Source organism: Anastrepha obliqua, chromosome 1, assembly GCF_027943255.1.
Source record: "Anastrepha obliqua isolate idAnaObli1 chromosome 1, idAnaObli1_1.0, whole genome shotgun sequence".
Taxonomy (NCBI): domain Eukaryota; kingdom Metazoa; phylum Arthropoda; class Insecta; order Diptera; family Tephritidae; genus Anastrepha; species Anastrepha obliqua.
Window position 1 is genome coordinate 103,930,686 of NC_072892.1, and position 21,269 is coordinate 103,951,954.

The window sequence follows — 21,269 nt, forward strand, 5'->3', positions numbered from 1 at the left end:
AAACAATAACAGTATTTAAAGAGTATAAACTTTCAGCAGCGTTCTTCGTGTTGCTTCAGAGTATACAAAAACAAAAAGCCAGGAATGCTAAACACATTTTTTTCTCCTCTTTCATCATCACAGAAGTTAGCCCTCCCTTTTTACTTAAAGTTTTTGGAACAAAACTGCTTGTTAACCGTTTGAAGTGGCTGTTGAAGAAAAGACAGCAAAGAAATGGTCGAAATTGTAAGGCGTAGCTGTATATACTTTTACAATACTTACACTTAAAAAAATAAAACTAAAAATAAAAAAATATGAAGCTGTACGAAAATTATAATGAATTAGCATAATTATGCTTAAACGCTTTTCAAACGCGCATGAAAGCGTGCACACATACACACGTACACATGCGTTAACTAGAATACTGATTTTAACGAAAATAAAAAAGTAATAATTGCTTTAAATAAGTAAAAAACTAAAATAATAATTAGTTTCCAATAACTAAGCGCGCCAACGACCTTATTCAGGCAGGTGCCAATTGCTGTACCAACAGAATATTCTGCGTTTGAATGCTTGACTAAAGTAGGGTAGTAATGATTACATTTTGCACATTAAAATGTTAACATGATTTATAAAATATTTATAGATTCTAACTACAATTAAGAAATCATAAAATCGAATAATGATAACCGATGGATTTCAAAAATAATTACAAGTAATTAAAAGATTCCATAGCGTTTACATATAATTTTTTCATGTAGTTACAAGTAATAATAAGAACATTTGGAAACGACTGCTTGCGTTTTTGGTTGCAATTACAAGTAGCCACATGAAATGACAATCATTTACCAGAGGAGGAGGAGCTCGGCCAAACACCTAACAGAAGTGTACGTGCCAATTATTTATTTTTTTTTAGTTGCCGATTTCACGGCGCATAGTAACAATTTTTATTCAGGAGCGATACAGTGATAGTCTAGAGACCCTAACGTCACCATAGCAGAACAAAAAGGTACAGGAAATCATCTGAAACCAGCAGACGTTTAAAAATACGAAAAATCCGAGACTCATTTTCTTCACAGAAATTACTCTAAAAGCAGTTAGTAAAATTGTAATAATTAATTTTCCGAAGAAATATTACGATGTGTATAATTTTCACTACAAAACACTCACACAAAAAGCCCAACCGGAAAAGCGGAGCGCAGTAAATCGATCGCAGTAAAACGATCAAACAAAAAAGAAATATGTCAAGGAAATGACTGTGCAGCCGCTACGCGTCAAGTAGGCAGCAACTCACCTGACCAGCAATGAAATGTTAAAAATGCAACCTTGTCAACAGACAACAAAACCGGGCAAATAATTAAATCAGAAATTGCACGCCCATTGCACAATAAGCTGCTTAGCAATACGTACAATCAGCGCCCGAATAATAACAGCGATGGCCAAGTTGATAAAAGAAATAAGTTCATACCTATGACACTCACACAAAATATTTGCCAATAAAAAAAGTCAACGATGAATCTTTTTGTGTGCACATGCACGTACTTGAAATTTCAATGTCCACAACGCAAACGGTGGGCGCAGCTTCGCTTACTTTGCAAATAATATTTTTGATTATTTTTCCAAACTAGTCAACAGATTAAATGAATTGCAATACGAAAATGGAGAACTACCTTTTCAATGGGAAGAAAAGGTGGACTATGATTTTTACATGGTTGCAGATTGACTCAGCAAAGAAGCTGAAACATTTTACTATGCGCTTTTGAAGTGTTTTTCTATGCGCTTATTTTTGAGAATCATATTTATCTACAATACCGCATATTTACAATGTCACGCGTACACACTTTTAAGAAAGCTTACTTTGTCACATGTTTTTCAGAGAAAAGTGTGTGCAAAACAGCAGTTGTGCATGTTGGTTCAAATGAGCTGAGTAATTGCATGAAGACTCGGAGACTCTGGCGTATGAGTAACATTTCATGTGCAGCTGTTTTGCTTTGCGGTAGTGATTGTGCGATTTTTGTTTCTTATTTCATTTAAATTGCTGAATGTAAATAAATGCTTGATGCTTCAAGGGAAACGAATAGAGATTAGCGAGTTGGAAAAAATATATGCTGCAGTTTTAACTTTAATAAACTGATTATGGTTAGCTCTAATTTTAAGAGAGTTGTGCAGTTGCTTTTAAATAAGTTCAGAAGAGGATTGGAAAATAAAAATTTGATAAAAATTAAAGATAACTTCTAATTGAGGTGAAAGTATCGGCAAATAAATAAAGGCAATAACTTAATTTGTTCTTTTAATGTTAATTCCGTCTTAATTTGTTCTTTTAATGTTAATCCTGAAATATGGCTAAGGTTTTGAGAATTACTTGAAAGTGTACAAAGTTCCTTTCCGAAAACTAAATCATTTATTTCATGCTTTAAAAAAAACTATACAAATACACAACTTTTTTTGGTAACCTTGGTAACTTTTAGAATTTTTGATAACTTCAGAAATATTTGAAATTAAAATTTTTAAAGTTTGAAATTTTTGAAATATGGCTAAGAATTACTTGAGAGTATACCTTCTACTCAAATATGAACGAGACGGTATCAATAAAACGGTCCGCGGATGACATATGGCAAAAATAAATTTTTTGTTTTTGGGTAGGACTGTTATAAGCTTACATGGCAAATTTCAGCGTGATATGTCACATAGTTTGTTTTCTGTGCTACTGTAAACAAGTCAAGCTCGAGTGGGTACTAAATCATTTATTGCGTTCACTTATGCGTTGAAAAAAAATTGAACAAATATTCAATTTTTTGGTTTGAAATTTTTGGTAATTTATTTTTTGAAATTTTAAAAAATTTTTGTAAGTTTTTGAAAGTTTTTGGAAATTAGTGAAGATTTTTAAGTTTTTGAAAATTTTTGAAAGTTTTTAAATTTATAAAAAATTTGAAAATTTTTCTAAAATTTGAAATGTATTTTGTCTTTCTAAATATGTGAAAATACTAAAAAAATGTGTTACCAATTATATTCATTATTTTCACCGTACCACGCGCACACTTAACCTAAGCTGGATGAACTCAAATTGTAGATTCTAAGTTTTAAGTAGCCAAATAAAAAAATCGATGAAAAAAAATTTCCTTTTAAATTTTTATTCTATTTTATTAATTAATTAATATATTTATTTTTTTATATCAGTAGTAGTAAGTAAGACTTAAATATTTTACTAGTACTTCAACATTATTATATGCAAGAATCTTTTTTAAATTTTGCATAAAATTTATTTCGCTGACAAATTAAAAAAAATCATATTTCCTCAAATTTGTATTTATTGCATTTAAAATGTTTTAGTAAGGCAATTTACAATTCAATGCAAATACCTATGTAAATTTTGTTGTTGTGTTGATATGTTAATTTGCGTGTGTTATATGCGCCCAGACTATCTGCACTTAATTGTGAACTACCCTAATGTGATTTCTAAAATATGTGAACAAATAAATATTTTATTAAAAATTAGAAAACTAAATTAAAATTAAGCTCTTGGACGATAAACAAAAGTTGTGGTTTCCAGAAAATGTTGCTTAAAATAAAAGGAAAAACTTATTCCAAAAACTAGATGCTGTTTTTTTTTTTTTTTTGTTTTTTGTTGGAAACAATTTTAGATTGCATTCGGTGCTAGTTCAACCGGTCAATTCCTATTTTTCAAAAATGGCATATTTAAATTTCATTTACACAATTGAGATTTTCATAAATTATCTGATTAAAGTTTATTAAAGTTTTCTAAAAGTTTTCCAAAAAAATACAGGAATAAAAGCAATCTAGCAAAATTCTCCACCCACTTTTCCCTATTAAGTCAATTCGTCCATTTTACAATTTAATTGCAAATTCCGGAGTTATATTGTATTTACTCTCTCATATAGGTACATAAGTATGTATGCGGCATCATCACATACTAGGAAATAATATTTTTTCCTACACATCAAAGTTACCTCATTCTCCTCAATCAACCAGCACCGAAAATTTTCTCCTCTCAATTTCTACACACCAACATTCAACTTTCGACTTTCGAACAATTCATTCTGGAAGACAAGTTCATACAACTTGTCGTCATTGACTTTTCACTTTTACGCGCAGACCTCACTGAGTTTTTGGCAAAAGTGAAAAAACCAGCAAAAATAAAGGAAAACCGGAAACGTTGCCAAAAATACCCCGCACAGACTAAAGACTAAAATAATTTGTGCGTCTATTTACACATACAGACTAAACATATACATGCATATGTTGAAAATGAGTACATAAACTGATAGACCCGAATGTGCCAGCTGAGGTTAGAATTTGTTTGTTTTTTTCTATTTACTTAGTTCTACTGCAATGCGATGGCAATGGCGGCGAGGGCGAGATGTACGCATTTCGCCTACGGCATTCAAGTGGCTGTGCATGTCCTGTCTGATTTAAGACTATAGGAAGTGACTTATACACACACACACACAATCATATATAAATATTATATATACACACACAATTACAGTGTACATTTGTGTTGAACGGCAGTAGTGCGCTTTGCTTGCCAAAAAAATTTTTTGGGAAATTTTGGGCGGAAGATCTGATGTTTGGGTGTGCATTTGCCTTTTTTCTTTAGTACGCTATATTTATGTGCGTGTGTATGGTTTTGTAGATGGTTGTGGCTTTATGCCCATCCGCCAATATATTCTCTGGAGCAGACAGCGACTAGACAGAAATGTATAGTATATTGCATTCTACTACCCAAATCTGCGGCACACAACTTCGAGAAAGGACTGCAGGGGAAGCAGTTTTCCTTCCGCGCCTTATTTGTGGTCTATACTACACTTTTGTTTAGGTTTTTTTTTAATGTTTTTCTTTCATACTTTGTTGTGATGTACTTCCCAAATAAACACAAACAAGATCTAACCAACGCACATTTGTATGTAGACGTATGAACGTGGTAATGTAGTTAAATATAATATATATGTGTATGCATGTATATGTATGTATGTGTAGGTATATAAGTGAAAGTAATAGAGTGGCAGTCGGAAATAGATAAAGAAATTTGACAATTGAGAAAAAAGTTGTAAAACAGTTACAGGCAATGCAGTACTTGTAAAAGTTCTACGCACGTACACACATACATACACATGCCGGTCGGTGTGTCTGTGGCTGCGCGCCAACTTTACACCACTAAAATGAGCCGCTTTATATACGCAATGCTTTAAATTTTTTTATCTTTTATTTTAACCACACGTAATTTAAAGATGTAGAGATATCGAGAAACAGTAGCCGCACTTTTAGTTGGTTTGTACTCGTTTTGAGTTTTTATCATAAAAATACATTTTTTTTTAATCCAAATCTTATAATTCGGAATTAGTTATAGATGGAACTTTTTCAATTCAATGATTGGTAAGGAATTTAATCGAAAATCTTCTATTTTCGGCACACCTCAGAGGTGTAGAGTGTGGACTCATCTTATTAGCGTTTTTGTTTTTTATTAATTATTCACTAACTATGAAGGAATGATAGTATTGAAGGGTCAAATATATTTTATTATATTTTATTTGGTTTTATTTCGTTATAATTTATTTTATTTTATGATATTTTATTTATTACATTTTATAGTACTTTATTCTACAATACTTTTTACCATTTAAATGTCATTCATTTTACAATCATTAATTTTAAATTAGTTTGGGCAAAAAGAAATCCAGTTTTCTATCGGAAGACGGCTGTAGTGATCGATACCGCGTAAAGTATTGATCAAACAATTTAAATTAACAAAGTTTATGCGCGTTTCCAATGTGATATTTCACACCAAACAAATTCTTTTGCTGTTTTTTGTTTGCTCCATTCAGTTATGAGTTTCGAGTTAAAGTGTATTAAGAATGGAAGTCAACAGAGAGACAGTTCGGCAAGCCAGGCTGCTGAAATTGTGAATGCCGATACCGAAACAGCTAATTACGAGCAAATTTTTTGTTTCGTCGATTCTGTTCAGGCATTTTTGATGCTAAAGAAAATGTCGATAAAATCACAGAAATAATCGAAGTTGACCGGCAGGTTAGTAGTCGTAGCATCGCGCAGGAGCTAAAGATCGACCACAAACTACTTTTAAACATTTTGCGCCAAAGTTTTACGCAAAACTAATGCATTTCTTTTGCCAAAACTAATATTTTTTTATTTCGTTTTATGTTTTTAACTTTATTTAACTTGATTTTAATTCACATCATTTTTTTTCAATTATTATATACTGATTTTGGAATTTTTTAAACTTTTTTTTAATATTATTTTCTTATACTAATTTATTTTAATTTGTTTTATTGCATAGTACCTTATTTTATTTGAATGCTTCTTTATTTTTGATTTTATTTTCTATTACATTCTTATTTTTGATTTAATTTTATTTTAATTTACTTTATTTTACGTTATTTTCTTTAAATTTTTATATTTTAAATTTATAATTTTTTTATTTGAGCTTAATCCATCTCGGCTATTGCCGGAGACTACACCGCATACCGCTATATCGATTACTTCGATTATTTTATTTATCTGGTCGAACAAGATGATGTCAGGTTTGTTGGCAGCTGCGGTTTGATCAGTGTGATCTGTGGAAATAAATCCGTCCCAGTACAGTTTAAAATTTATATTTTCCAATATTGCCTTTGGTTGATATTTAAAATACAAGACTTCTTCCTCTTTTTAACTATGAATTGAATGATTGCGCGTCTGTCCATTCCATTTCGAGATCATGGAGATGGGCACCATGTATTGTTTTTGCCTTCCATTTCTGCTAAGGATTTAACCCCCTAAGGTACTGGGAAATCCTGCTGCATCATCTGCCATAGCGATAGCTTAGAAAATATGTACGTAGCTTTAAAGTTTGCGAAAAGTGTGGACGCGCTATATTAATGATTCCTCTCCCATCAACGTTTCGAGAAAGCGATATTCTTTCCACAGTGCTTTGAGGGTAATGGTTTTGGAACTTAGTAAAAGTGGTGCGTATCAGCGATTCAATCTGAAGGATATCTGTCTGAGACCATTTTATTACTCCAAACGAGTAAGTCAAAAGAGGTATGGCCCAGGAATTAATTGCTTTGCATTTATTTCCACCGGTCAAACTCGTTTTTAATACAGCTTTCAAACGTGCCTGAAATTTGTTAATAAGGTTTTGCTTTACAAGTGTGTGGTTGATTCATTTAAGTTGCAGAAATCCTAAATATTTATAAGATTCGCTGTTATGCAAGTTTTCTATAATAATATTTTGATCTACTGCGTAGTTTTCTTCGGATTCATCAAGCTGACCTCTACCCACTTATCTGCTCCAAATTCCATTCCCACGTCATCGCTTATTTTATTTTATTTTATTTTATTTTATTTTATTTTATTTTATTTTATTTTATTTTATTTTATTTTATTTTATTTTATTTTATTTTATTTTATTTTATTTTATTTTATTTTATTTTATTTTATTTTATTTTATTTTATTTTATTTTATTTCATTTTATTTAATTTAATTTCTTATTATTTTATTGTCGCCCATTACGCATATTTATTTTTTTTTTTTTATTTTATTTTATTTTATTTTATTTTATTTTATTTTATTTTATTTTATTTTATTTTATTTTATTTTATTTTATTTTATTTCATTTTATTTAATTTAATTTCTTATTATTTTATTGTCGCCCATTACGCATACAGCCAAATTATGCTGTACTCCACACCTCATACTACATAGCACCCACTCCAGCAAACGAATCCTTACTCTCTGCACTACCACTCAATCAACATCCGTCAAACTTGATTTTCTAGGCAGACATTGACATTGCTAGAGAGTGTCAGCGTGACAGCGCATTCGCTTAAAATGTGCATTATCATGGCAAGTTGTGGCAGCAGGGCTTCTTCAAAAAACAGAAAACAATATGCTAGTAACTCCAGTAATCTACTTCACTAACTACATATAAAAATTGTTTTACGCTCTACTGCATATACACATATGTACGCACAGACCTGTTACTACTAGGAATGGCTGTATGTGTTCAGCAAAGTTGGCTACCTTTTTTGGGATACAAGTGTTTTTGGAATTTTTTATCACTCAGTCTCCGGTTTTTGCTAGACTATTTGAATTTTTGCATAGTTTACCGCTTGTGGAACAGCTGTGCCATTCAATTTTGCCAAGTTGCGGTAAAATAGTTTTTGTTTTAATTTAGCCTGCAGCATTCGACATTATTGTATTTTTTATTGTTGTTGTTGTTGTGCGAGTATCCTGGCACTTTCGGTTTGCCCATCAATAAATCTCGCAAAAATGCACAGACAACAAAGCAACAAACTTATAACAATAAAAAATATTACTACAAATAAAACCATGCATGTATGTGAATCCAATTGTACGTGTGTGTGAGTTTACGTCTTTGATTGTATTTGTGATTGCCGCACATACATAAATCACATATTTGCCGCCAACTTCACCGGCTCACACGAGAATAGCAAATACCAAACATGCATACAAACTTATATCCCAATGGCTAGTCATGGCTATGATGAATATGCGAGTTGGCAGCATTTCGATTTTGATTTTGTTTTTGCTTGCCAACAACACACAAATGCCTTTGAGCGCAAATAATTTGTGCAGAATGTGCGCTGAATAAACTCAAACACCTGCTGCTGCTGCTGCCTGTAGTATTTCCTATCCGTGCAATTTCTCCTCTGCTGTCCTCTCTCATTTCTCTAAGCCACTAACTCCCCTTCTTTCATTGAGTGCTTGTTTGAATTTGATTGGCGGTACTGCTGGCACACCCACCACATCGTTATTCGATTTTTATTCTCAGTCGTTTGCATTTGAAATTTTTTGTATAACCTCAGGTGTGTGTATGTGTGCGCGTTATAGGTCCTTTGTGACTTTATACTTACAGGCGAATAGCATCAGACTGATGTAAAACTGAAACTACACATTCTGCTAGTTTGTGTGGATTTGTGTGAAGTTATTGATGTGGTTGTATGTAAGTGGGTTGCATTTAGATGGACGTTAAGAAATTTTCACAGTGTGAAATAAATTTTAGTTTGACAAAGTGGGCACTTTGAAAACTTCTTATATATGTATAGTTTAGGATTTAAGAGAAACATATTTCGAAAAGCTTCATTTGTAATGCATTTGATCAATGATTTTCATGAACTCGATGGGCAGACAAAACACAAAACAAAATATTTTATTATCGAACTCAAACGAAAGCTATTTCAAAAGCCATTTTTCGAAAAGGGTTGCCGAAAATTCGTTAGCGTTGTAAGGACAATAATGCACTTGTGTCTGAGTTCACACCAGAGCATTTGTTAACATTGAGAGTGAGTATGATAAAAATAATTGGTAACACTAATAAACCGCACGCAAAAAAATTATAGCAGCTCAACATTTTTACAAGTTTTGACTATTTACTTATTTTTTCATTTCCGTTTTTTTTATGTTTTACAAAACTTTGTTAGTTTCATTTCTAACAAATTTCATTCTGTAACAAAGGCCCCATATTAATCTAAGTTTCCAAACTTGTATAAGTTTTATAAAAATTCGAGAAATTTTCAATAGAATTTCAAACTATTTTTACAAGAATTAAAAAAAAACCTCGGATATGCAGATTTATAGCCTATTAAATTGTAATATAACAAGGAACAAATTTCAAGGCCCCGGGCTGTCGAAGAAAGTAGCGCGCAATTATCGTAATCGTCTAGCTTCCAAGCCCGGATATTTACAGAGAAAGTACTCAACAGTCTCCTTCTCTGACAGATCCCCACAGCTTCTGCAATGAGCATTAAATGGTAACCCTAGCATTTCCGCGTGTGTGCCGATCGTCCAATGACCGGTCTACACAGCCACAAGCTTGGAAATTGAATGGCGTGGAGTTCCCAGGACTTTCTGAGTCCACCGTCTATTGCACTGTAGTTAAAGGGCTTTCGAAATAGCACATGAAGAAATGGAGCTCCATCTTTTCTGTGCTTTCCTGAGACATAAGTTGTGTAATCCTTTAACAACAGTCACGGGGATGCTGATGACCGGGTAGGAGGTGTCTGAGACCAATTCAGTACCCTTCCAGGTAAGCTCGTCAGTCAATTCGTAGTGGGAAAATGCTTCTATGTCCTGGAACCCAGATCAAATAATTGTTACCTTCATACCCAAGAGATTTAATCTCCTCCTTTCAAAAGTTGACTATTTTGGATTTTGATCTTAGCGTCGTCAGAGCGTCTTAGCGTCGCAGCTTGACTATCAGAAAAGAAGTAATATTTCCCTCGCCCCCACGTTCCCCAATGATTTTGCATTTCTGTAGGATCGCTAGGACTTCTGCCTGAAAAACACTAACAGTATTTTGCAATTTGAAGAAGCTAGCTAAATTGGCTGATTAAAGGAATCCACTGCTCAGTGAAGACATTTTCGTACCAAATTTTAAATTTGATGAGTTATACTTTTAAAAGAAAAATAAAACTCCAAAAAAAGAAAAGCCTAGTGAAAACTGGTCAAAATATTTAGATGCTATAATTTGTTCCCGGTGTGTACCTTCCAGTGCATTAGCACTATTTTGTTTGGTTTGTCTTTTCATTAACTGTCTCTCGGCAGATTCCCACTGGCCTCACACGTTTTATACCTTCCACTGAGACAGTGGCTTTTGCTGACTTACTGGCCATTTACATAAGCTCTTTTACATACATGAATTCGTATGCATATAAATATTTGCACAAACCGTGCCGAATAAGCTACTCCTTATTTTTACTATTTTTTGGGTTGCGCCAAAAAATATGACATTTTTGAAACTATAAATAAATCTTAGGCTCGTATGATCACATGCTAAAGTTAGTTGTTGTGTGCTGTTGTTTTTTCTCTGCTTCTTTCCTTTGGAATTTTTTCCCCACTTTTTACAAAGCTTATTTTCCCAGACTCGATGAGGTTCTGTAAACTTTGCCATGGAATAGACAAACAGCCGCTTGTGTGAGGCTGCATGGTAAATGGACAAGTGAAAGGGCAACAGTAAGCTGTCTGAGCGGATGGCTCGACTTGGCAGCATCGACTTTACCGGCTATGAAGCGTGCGTGTGTATGTGTGTTTGATATGTGGCGCATGTGGCAGTAAAATGAAAATGTCATAAAGTATGAAAGAGTTGACTTTTGTGTAAATGAACGGCATCGCCGGCACGAGATGGCGAAATGTTGGCAGTGGTAAATATAAGAGAAGATGAAAAAAGTGCAAAGAACAGCATGCAGAAGTTACCGTTGGGAATATTTAGTTGATTTTTGATGGCCCTTTTTGGTTTATTTTCAATTTCTAATGCAAAATGTTGAAAGCGATTTTTGCAGTTTGCTTAAGTGCTTGCCACATATGATTGAGGATGAGCCTGTGCACAATGCACGTGTATATGTACGATAAGCACTTGAGCTTGTGTGTGTGCAGCGCAAACATTTTACATGAATTTATAGGCTGCAATGAGGTGTGTTGTAATTTGCAGTTGGCAACTTTCGAAAATTTCTGCAATAAATATGCAAAATTAAATTTTTGCCATTGCAAGAAAGCTGGAAGGTAAATTTTCACGCGGCAGCTTCTACAACATGCACCATAAGCGCATAGCCAGAAGCAACCTTCACCCATAAATTCTAATTAACAGAAACACACTTACAAATACTTGGCACTCACACACACACAATTGAGTTTCAAAGAGCAGCGCCAAAGAGAAATGCTATTCATAAATTAAGTACCAAAACAGGGAGGCAGCCGGCTGCAATAACAATAATAACAACACGTGCAGCATACAAAAGTTGGTGCGCTATTGCAACATTCATCGTGCCACATGGTTATATGGCGAATGTGAATGCGAATGCGAATGCGGCCATGAACTCGAAGCGCGGCGCGGCAAGTGCACACAAGTGCCGCAACAGCCACGAAAAAGCTATGAGAAGCTATGCGAGTGCTGGTGCTGGTGCTGGTACTAGTGGGCAAATGCAAAAAGGAAAAAGGGAAGGCAAGCTGTGGAATAAAAATAAAAATAAAAAGAAAATCATGAAGAAGGTGAAGCAGAAGCAATATTTTGCTTCCAGTAGTGTAAGGGCAGTCAGGTCACAGCTGTACTCATTCAAGCTGGTCGTGGCCATGGCCGTGACAGTGGCAACGGCCACAAGTAAAAGGCAACCAACCCCAACAGCCGCGTATGCGGTATCCTTTAAACAGGACAATGGCAACAATGCGTTGCTTGGAAGGAGAGGGGGATTGAAGGAATGAGCTGTTGGTGAAGGAATGTGCGCTCGCTCATCGCTATTCACGCAATCCGTTCAGCGTGCGCGCGAAAAAGGAAACAAATATTTACTCTTCCATCGCCACCACCACCCTTTGCGCCAAATATTTATTACCCAGCTCAATGGTTCGCTCACCCACTACCCTAGTCAGTTCACCCAGCCAATAGTAACACCAACAGTGAGCTATAATTAATGCTGCTCCCAAATCAGTTGCCTACCTACGTAGCGCCACAATTCTGCTAGGTTTTCGAGAGTCCCAAAAAAATGTGTTCGGTGTAAATTTGGTGCGCATTAACAAGGTTTTGTAAGCCTTAACTCCCGCCGCAGCGCGCACCATCAAATTTGTATTTTGAGATTGTTTTAAAAAGCAGATCGTGGCAGAATGGCTAGAGGTCGCACAATAAATTGGATATATAATAGGGTATTTGCACTAAGCACAATAACAAAGGCAGATACATAAAGTAGGTATAGCTGCAGTTACCCTGTAGCAAGAATAAATCTCTTTTATATACCCTTTCACTTTGAGAACTTCATTTTAGGTAATATGAATATAATACTGACAGACAGCATCATCAGAGAGAGGTCATCTAGAATAATAAAATATCCCATTGAAGATGCTGAGCTCTCAGGGCGGCTTTTTGAGCCGACGAACTCAGATATTGTGGACAAAGTCGAAAAACTTCTTCTAAAAGACGCGCCTTGGGAAAATAAATAAATCACAAAAAAGTTTGAAGGATCGCCTATTTTGAATATTCTATATGATGATCTTGGAATGTTTAAAATTAGTAAAAGATTGAAGATTGGTGCCGGAAATACTTGCACCCCTTCAAGGTGGTTGTTTTAATCCATAAATTCAGAGCGGCAATGAGTTGGATTTTTGTTAGAGAAAAACTTGGGTTAACATTATGAAATTGAATTGATATAGGAATCAATAGTCGCACTAGAAAGTTGCCTGCCCGCCTGCAAACTTCAAGTATTACAATCGGCTTGAAAGGAGTACTTCAAAATGAATATTCGTTGATAAGGGGAAATATGTCAGGAGAAATGAACTCTTTCTAAGCGTACTTTGCGTGAAATAGTGCCAGTTTAGAATAGTCTTATTGCCATGGATTGACTACACCAGCGTAATTTTGAAATCCCCTAAGGTGCAGTTTATTATTTATTTTTAAAATTGAAGGAGGGTGAAAGACAAAAAGTTGACTGATGCTGAGGAAGTGAGGTCAACTATTTTGAAGCTGTATCTATTTTGAAGCCTGAAAAACAAATTTAATATATAAAAAATTGAAAAAAAAATTTTATGAAAAACATTACATTTTATAAATTTATAAATTTAAATCTTATAAAAATATTTAATGTTTTTTATAAACTTTTTACATAATTTTTTTTTATTTTGTTTAAAAAAATACCATCGGAGAGAAAAATGATCAAAAATCAACAAAAATTTTGAGCCAATTAAAACTAGCCCTTCGCTATAATAAAGTTTATTGGGCTATAAAACGGCATATCTGATTTTTTTTTAATTCTGATTAAAACAAATTTAAAATTTGTTAACATTTTTTCGAATCTTTATAAAACTTGTACAAAGTTTATTTATTACTTTTTAATTACTCACTAGCAAATTTCTAGAATAAAATAAGAAGTATTTTTTTTAATGTGATGGTTCGAATAAAAAATTGACTTTTTTTTTTTGCATTTGCCAAAGTAACCTGAACTACTATTACTTTATAGCCAAGTGTGAAATTAGTGAAAACCCAACAAATTCTTGGACATTATAAAAGTAGTCAAGCCTAAAAATTAACCCAAAAATTCCAGTCATTATGTGAACCAAAAATTTTACTCACTTATGAACATCAAATTTTAAGTTAAAAAATTTGTAAATTTGATTGCCCTCAAAAAATTTACTGCACTCATAGTAGCACACGGAAATACCATAAACTTAACAAGTTGATGTCCCTACAGGGCATCACATTTAGCCGGAGCCATCACAGCCGCTAACGGTTTCAATGCTTAATATTTTCATATTCTTTTTATTTTTATTTTTTATATTTTTATAGGCATTTTGTTCAACATTTTACTTAAACGCCAATTTCAGAGTACACTCGTGTGCATATTTTATTTACGTTCGAGTAAATCGTAAAGTGCTGCTGCCGCTCTGGCTGCGTCTGCGGTTCTGGCTGCGCAGCGCCTTGCTCGTCCGGCTGAATGAATTGCTGCTAAGTTGTACTTTATACAAATGTAACGACTGCTGTATTTAGTCATAACACAAAAGTGTGTTTGTGTGTGTAATTGAGTGTGCAAGTCGAAGTTATAGATGGGGGTGTATTGTGTGCTCGCTGGATGCGACTGACTGCCGCAGTATTTTTATGAATGAATGAAATAATTTTGTGGTGTCGCTGGGAAATTACGAAATATTTATTTATTTTGCACGAGAAGGTACTTTTTTTCTTGTTTTTTTTTTGTTTTACCATTACAAATTTATTGCTTCTGTTGATTTTGTTTTAATGTGAAAAAAATTTGTGTGTGTATGTGGTTTTCTTTTGCTTTTTGTGATTTGCCACTACAACTGACACACAAAGGGATGCACCAACCGAAGTAAGGCTATTCTGTGAAATTGTTTAATCATTGCTTTCTGTGATCTGTGCGAAGATCGCGAAGAAAACATTAAATTAGTGGAATAAACATTTTGCTGTATTTAAGTATTTCCCAGTTTTAATTTATTTATAATACAAGTGAGTACCTACAAGGGGGTTGCTTACAAAAAGTGACCTTTAACCCAACTTGGTTTATTTTTCTTTTCAGATTTTCTAAAAATCTTCACGTAAAAACAATGGAAATTAAATAAAAGAAGTAAAAAAGAAAATGAAAAAAGCTTTGAAGAAATTAAAAAAAAAAATTAAACGAAAATATTGAAAATAGAAATTCGTTCGAAAAATTTAATAAAAATAACAATTATAATAAATGTAAAAAAATAAGTAAATATACCAAAAATAAAAGCTTACTAAAAACTTAAATAGAAATATTAAAAAAAGAAGTTAGTTAAAAAAATTAATCAAATATTTAAATAATATTTAAAAAATAATTTAAATAATATTTAAAAAATATAATTACTCAAATAAACATACTAACAAAATAGAAATCAATTACAAAAATAAAATAAAAATATTAAAAAAATGAATTAATTAAAAAAAACAAAATAAAAACCAGTATTAAAAAATAGAAATTTTGTTAAAAAATCAAGAAAAACCAAAAAAAAATTGGAAATTAATCAAAAAAATAAATTCAAATATGAAAAAATAGAAATTAATTCAAAAAATGAATTTAAATATTAAAAAACAGAAATTAATTAGATATAGAAATTAATTTAAAAAATATTTAGAAAAATTAAGCAAAAATATTAAATATTCAAATTAATCAAACAGTTAAATAAAAATATTAAAAACATAGAAATTAATTAAAAAAATTATATAAAAATCTTAAGAGAGAAGAAACTAATTAGAAAAATTAAATAAAAATATAAAAAATTGAAATTAGTTAAGACTATTTAAAACAATTTAGTTAATATAAAACTTGAATATTAAAATATAGAAATTCGTTAAAAAATTCAATATAAATATTAAAAAATTAAAAAGTAGAAATTAATTAAAATAATATAATAAAAATATTAAGAAAATAGAAACAAAATAAATAAAAAATCTGAAATATTAGAAATGAATTAAAAAATGAATAAATTGAAATTAATTGAAAAAATAATAAAAATATAAACAGGTAGGCCTGAGTATGGGTTAAAACAGTTTAAAAATGTTACTAAAAACAAAATGGAAGTGATATACTTTATAACAGCTTCCTATTATGCCGATGGGACTTTTTCATTGCGAAAAATTAAAAAATTAAATTTTATTCAATCACAACAACTTAGCAACAAAAACAAAATTAAAAAATTAACAGTATTTTGAAGCTAACTGCAACTAGCAAATTAATAATATTTTATTTAATGCTATTACACTGCATGCCATAAATTATTCTAAAAAATGTGATTAAAAGCTTGATATTTTATTGAAATTTTTTCAGAATTTTCATAATTAAAAAAAAAAAAAACTATTTATATAATATTTGTTGAATAGTAAGCTAAACTTGTATAAAAAACTAATATACACTAAATAAACAAAAGTAAAATAGCCAAACTAACCAAAATGTCGCACATTATTTTATTCTAAAAAAAAAAAAATTTTTTTGTAAATTAAAAAACAAAATGGTAAACCGAGCAAATTGTAATTAAAACGCAGTTAAAAAAAAATTAAAACAAATAATAAAACATTTACACCCTTTTGGGAGTTTATCCGAGCTACCTCCTGTTTGTGGTGTGGGTCTTGATATTTTCCACATATATTTTTAGCAATATAAGTATGAAAAAGCAAGAAATAAGTAGTTCTCAAGCTATAAAAATGAATATAAAATATTAATATAAATTGATTTCTAAGTTGAATAACTGCTTGAAGAGATTTCTTGCGTTAATTTCGAAATATTAAAAACTATCCCTACAATATTGAAAGAATTTTTGTTTAAATTGTGATATTTTTCAAAGTAAAAATAATGTCCATGCTTCCTAAAACTTGTAAAGCAAAAGTCTACAAATAATATTTCTTTGCAAGAAGTAAAAGCAAAATAAAAAATTTCAAAATATAAACCAAAAAATAAATAAGAAGAAAAAAAATAAAATTAGAAATGTAAACACAAAAAAAAATAAGAAAAAATATGTATGTAAAAACATTAAAATATCAACTATAAAATAAAAAATATTTTTTTTCTTATGTATAGCAATAACTACTTTAAGAAAAATTAATCAACTACTAATAAATTGAAATAATCGTTTTTAATTGTAGATGCACAAGTGTTTTTTTCCTCTTATGTTTAAATAAAATTTACTTTTACTGCAAAAAATAAAAAATAAATTTAAAAGTTACAGTTTATTTATGAAAAAAGTTATTAAAAAAAGAAATTAATTTAAAAAATAAAATAAAATAAAATAAAATAAAATAAAATAAAATAAAATAAAAAGAATTTAAAAATTAAATAATAATATTAAATGAACTCCGATTCATAAATTTTTCAAAGCTGCCAAATTCGTTACAAGACAAAAATAGTTCAACTGATAAAATTATTATTTTTTATCAAAATTTTTATTCAAAATTTTATTATTTTCATTAAATGTTTTAAATAAAAAAATATATCGTTTTACGTAAATCGAATTAATTTAAAAATTAATGTTTTAATTTGTGCTCACAATAGCAAATGTATTTGTTTAATGGTGATATTTTATTGTAAGAAATAAGTTTTAATGGCTTTTATAATTAAATATTTTTGCATCAAAAGTTGGAAAATAAATAATCTGCAGCTTTTTAATTTTTGGTATTACTATTATTTATTTCATATTCATTCATTTATAAAGTAAATAATTTGTAATCCTACCAGAGTTTTCTTCAAACGCATGCGCATTGAATTTGCAAAAAATTATTGTTACATTGTTTTTGATTTTTTTCTTAGTACTTAATTTTGTAATATTTTTTTTTGTGTTGCACTATTTCCGTTTTTTGTGTTTATTTTTTTATAATTTATATATATTATATTTGAAATGTCAAACCTCATTTTTCTCACTGCTTAGTACCACTAAAAATAGGGTTTATTAACCCTAAATCCGATTTCTTTTATATTATTTTCAGTATATTTACAAAAAATTAATTAAGAAAGCCTATTTTGATATTAATTATTTAAAAATTATTTTAATTATTTGTCTTTTCTAAGAAAATTAGTTTTAATTTTTGGGAAATATTTTATAAAAAAAAAAATTAAATGAATAAAATGTTTTACGCTGATGATTAAAAATTCACAAAAATCATTTTTTTCTATAAATAAATTGAACTGAAAATTAAAAACAAAAATATAGTAATTTAAAATTTTGGTAAAAAGTATCAAAAGGTTTTGAGCGTCTCAATTAATTTTTACCTTATTTTCGATTCATTATAATAAGCAAGCAAAGCATTTAAATTTATTTATAAATACATTTTTTGCAGTAAAAGTAAATTTAATTTAGAAATAAATTTAAATTAATGCCTACAAATAATGAAGTAGATATTTGAACGAAATTCGCAAATGAATTTTCCAAATCAAATCCTTTAAGAAGCGTTTGACATTTTAGAATGTATGTATTCAAACGAATTAAGAAAAAAGCCGTGAAAATTAAACGCTTTGCAACTTTTTTTAATTGTGTCCTTAGAATTCTTAATATTTCACTTCAACAAATTTTTTTCTAAAATAATCGTTAATTGTTCATACAGATGCTATTAATGCAGATTTTATTTTCAGAGAATTATATTGTACACATTTGATGCCTAATTAATTAAAAGACAAAATTTCAGCAACACAAAATTTAAAAAAATAAATTATATATGATCGAAATTTGAAAAAATTAGAAAATCTTGGACTTCTTTAAATTAAATTGGAATTTATTCACAGTAGCTGATTTTTTTAACCTTTTATTTCAACAACAGAAATTCTAATAAAATTTATTCAAATTTGAACAACACGAATGTCTTATTATATTTTTTTTTAATTAGAGAAAATAATTTTTTTTTCTCAGAACGCGAAAAGATTTCATTATGATGACGACTCATTTTGAAACTTTTTGGCCTTTAAAATATAATTTATAGATAATATAATACTTTTGAATCGCAAGTATTTTATTTAAATTTTTTATTTTATTTTTTTTTTTTTTTGTAATAAAAACTTTAGTTTTGATTTTGGTTTAATTTTTTTGAATAAATTTGAATTTAGCTTTTAATTTGAATGAATTTTTGCTTAATTTTTTTATAAATATGAATGTTAATAATAATAATAATTTAAAAGCGTTTTTATATAGATTACTTTAGTTTTTTCATTAAGAACTTTAGTTTTAATTTTTATTTAATTTTAAAATTAAGAAGTAAATTAAAGTGAATACAAAGTTTTACGCTAATAATTAAAAATTAGGATTTTTTTTTAATTTTTTCTTTGCGTTTGATACGAAATAAATTCAACTGAATACAAAGTTTTAGCTATTAATTAAAAAAACAACGCAGTCGAAATTGGATGTTTTAATATTTTTCTGAAAAATTCCTTGTTTCTGAAAAAAATTTACTACCTACGAATATTCACTTAAATATCAATTCAAAATCTGACGCTTCACTTCATATTTTATGTTTCTGTACAAGTCCCGCCGTGCTATTCCTGGCCATAAGTACTTAGGTACTTTTGAAAACGAAACTGGATAAAACTCACCTTTTTCACTTGCGTATGCGGATTTTCTCGTAGTCGACGTGCTTGTGTGCTTTTTCATAAAAAATTGCACACAACTTAATTTTTTCCAAAGTTTGTTAGTTTATTTTATTTTTTCCTTTTGTAAATGCAAATTTTTGAAATTCACTTTTCAGGCCAAAAGCGCGTTACGCGTAAAAATTAAAACACTGTTAATTTTTCACTTGAATTATTGCACCACAGCTTTCTGTGGTGGTGGTAGTTAGTTATTCTCTGTTCGATATTGAACTTCGCGCTCGGTTTAACAGTTAATCCATTTCCAGTGGCTGCTGCTGGGGTAGTCCTTTGACAGTTTTGCGAAAACACTGGGTAGCACTTTTTCACACGACACTTGCGGATTTCCTTTCAGAAATTTTCATCGTATGTGGAAAACGGCTGCAGTTATTTCTCCACGCCTATACCGTTTTTCAACTTTTAACGATATATGCAAGTAATTTTTATGAGCATACTTTTTATTAAAATTTCAAAAACTGAATTGCCCAAAAAGCGTTAACACTTTTGCAGTCACTTGTTTCTTTTTTTTTTTGTTTTTTTGTAAAATATATTTTTCAATTAAGAAAAAATTCTGCCAAATTCTCGCCTATTGGCTTTTTTCGTGGGTTAGTTTCTTAATTGGCTGCGTTTTTGTTCAATTTCTTCTTCGATTGGTAGAAATCATAAAATTTTAAATTGGCAAAAACTGAAAAAAATTGCTAGTTACTAGTTGCGACGACCAGCGCTGTGGGCTGTTGGATGTTGTTGACACCACCGCTTCATTTAATTCAAAGAGACTCGAAGTCTCTGCGTCTCTACGCTTATTTATATAGCCTCCGTAGCGCGGCGGCTTGTAGAAAAGCGACAACCATATACCAATTCCACAAAAACCAAACGTCGAACACGCCAGCGTTAACGTTGTTGGTTGAGACAACGCGTCAGCGATGGCTAACGTTACGAACGGCGCAGTCAGCAGCAGCGAAGATGGGCACACGCGCTATAAAACACTGTTTTCAGACATTGAACGCGGATGATGGCGATGACGATGATGAATTTTGCTAGTAAGAAATCAGCGACAGCAGCTGGTAGCTGGCAGACAACAACCGCACCAACAACAAATGTGCGAATCACGCGCGTGTTCGAACCGCCTCAAATGCGCGTCAAACCAAATGAGTTACAAATCAAGCCGCAACAAATAGAGAGACGCGCGTTTGAACATTTGAGCTGCGCAGTCAGAACGTTGCTACTGCTGCTACTTTTGCTGTTGATGTACGCGCAGCAAGTTTGGGCAGAGAATCGAGGAAGCACAAATGCAATTGGGTGTTAGGTGGGGTGAGTGTGAGTGTGTTGATGTATGTGCGTATGCATAAATTTGAGATGAGTGCGTGCATCCACGCGGCGCTATGTTGTTAATTTCTTTGTTTGGCTGTATAGTTGAGTGCGTCGTCGCTAAAGCAAATAAAAACGCGATGTAGTAAATTGGAAATAATGATAATACTAAAAAAAACAAACAAACAACAAGTAAATATTACAAAAAAAAAAAAATCATACTTCTTCGCGAAAGCAATATATTCGTTACTATAAATAAAAATCAAACAGCATTGCAACAACAAGCAACTAGCAGCAACATCACACCATAAAAGCATTGCAGCTGCTCTTGGCCCATGTCCAAGAACCAAAGTCGCCGCTACCAGCGGCAGCGACGGCGCCCGCGCATCAACATC

At 31.0% G+C, this 21,269-nt stretch overlaps 1 protein-coding gene across 1 annotated transcript in view; it reads right to left on the reverse strand.

The window, feature by feature from the left end:
• LOC129253469 (titin) overlaps positions 1 to 20,307 on the reverse strand; it is a 165,728-nt gene extending 145,421 nt beyond the window's left edge. The window contains exon 1 of the mRNA XM_054891857.1: positions 19,537 to 20,307. Coding sequence (XP_054747832.1) covers positions 19,537 to 19,594 — 58 coding nt within the window. The 5' untranslated portion in view covers positions 19,595 to 20,307. The remainder of the gene's footprint in view (positions 1 to 19,536) is intronic.
• Positions 20,308 to 21,269: the final 962 nt, after the last annotated feature.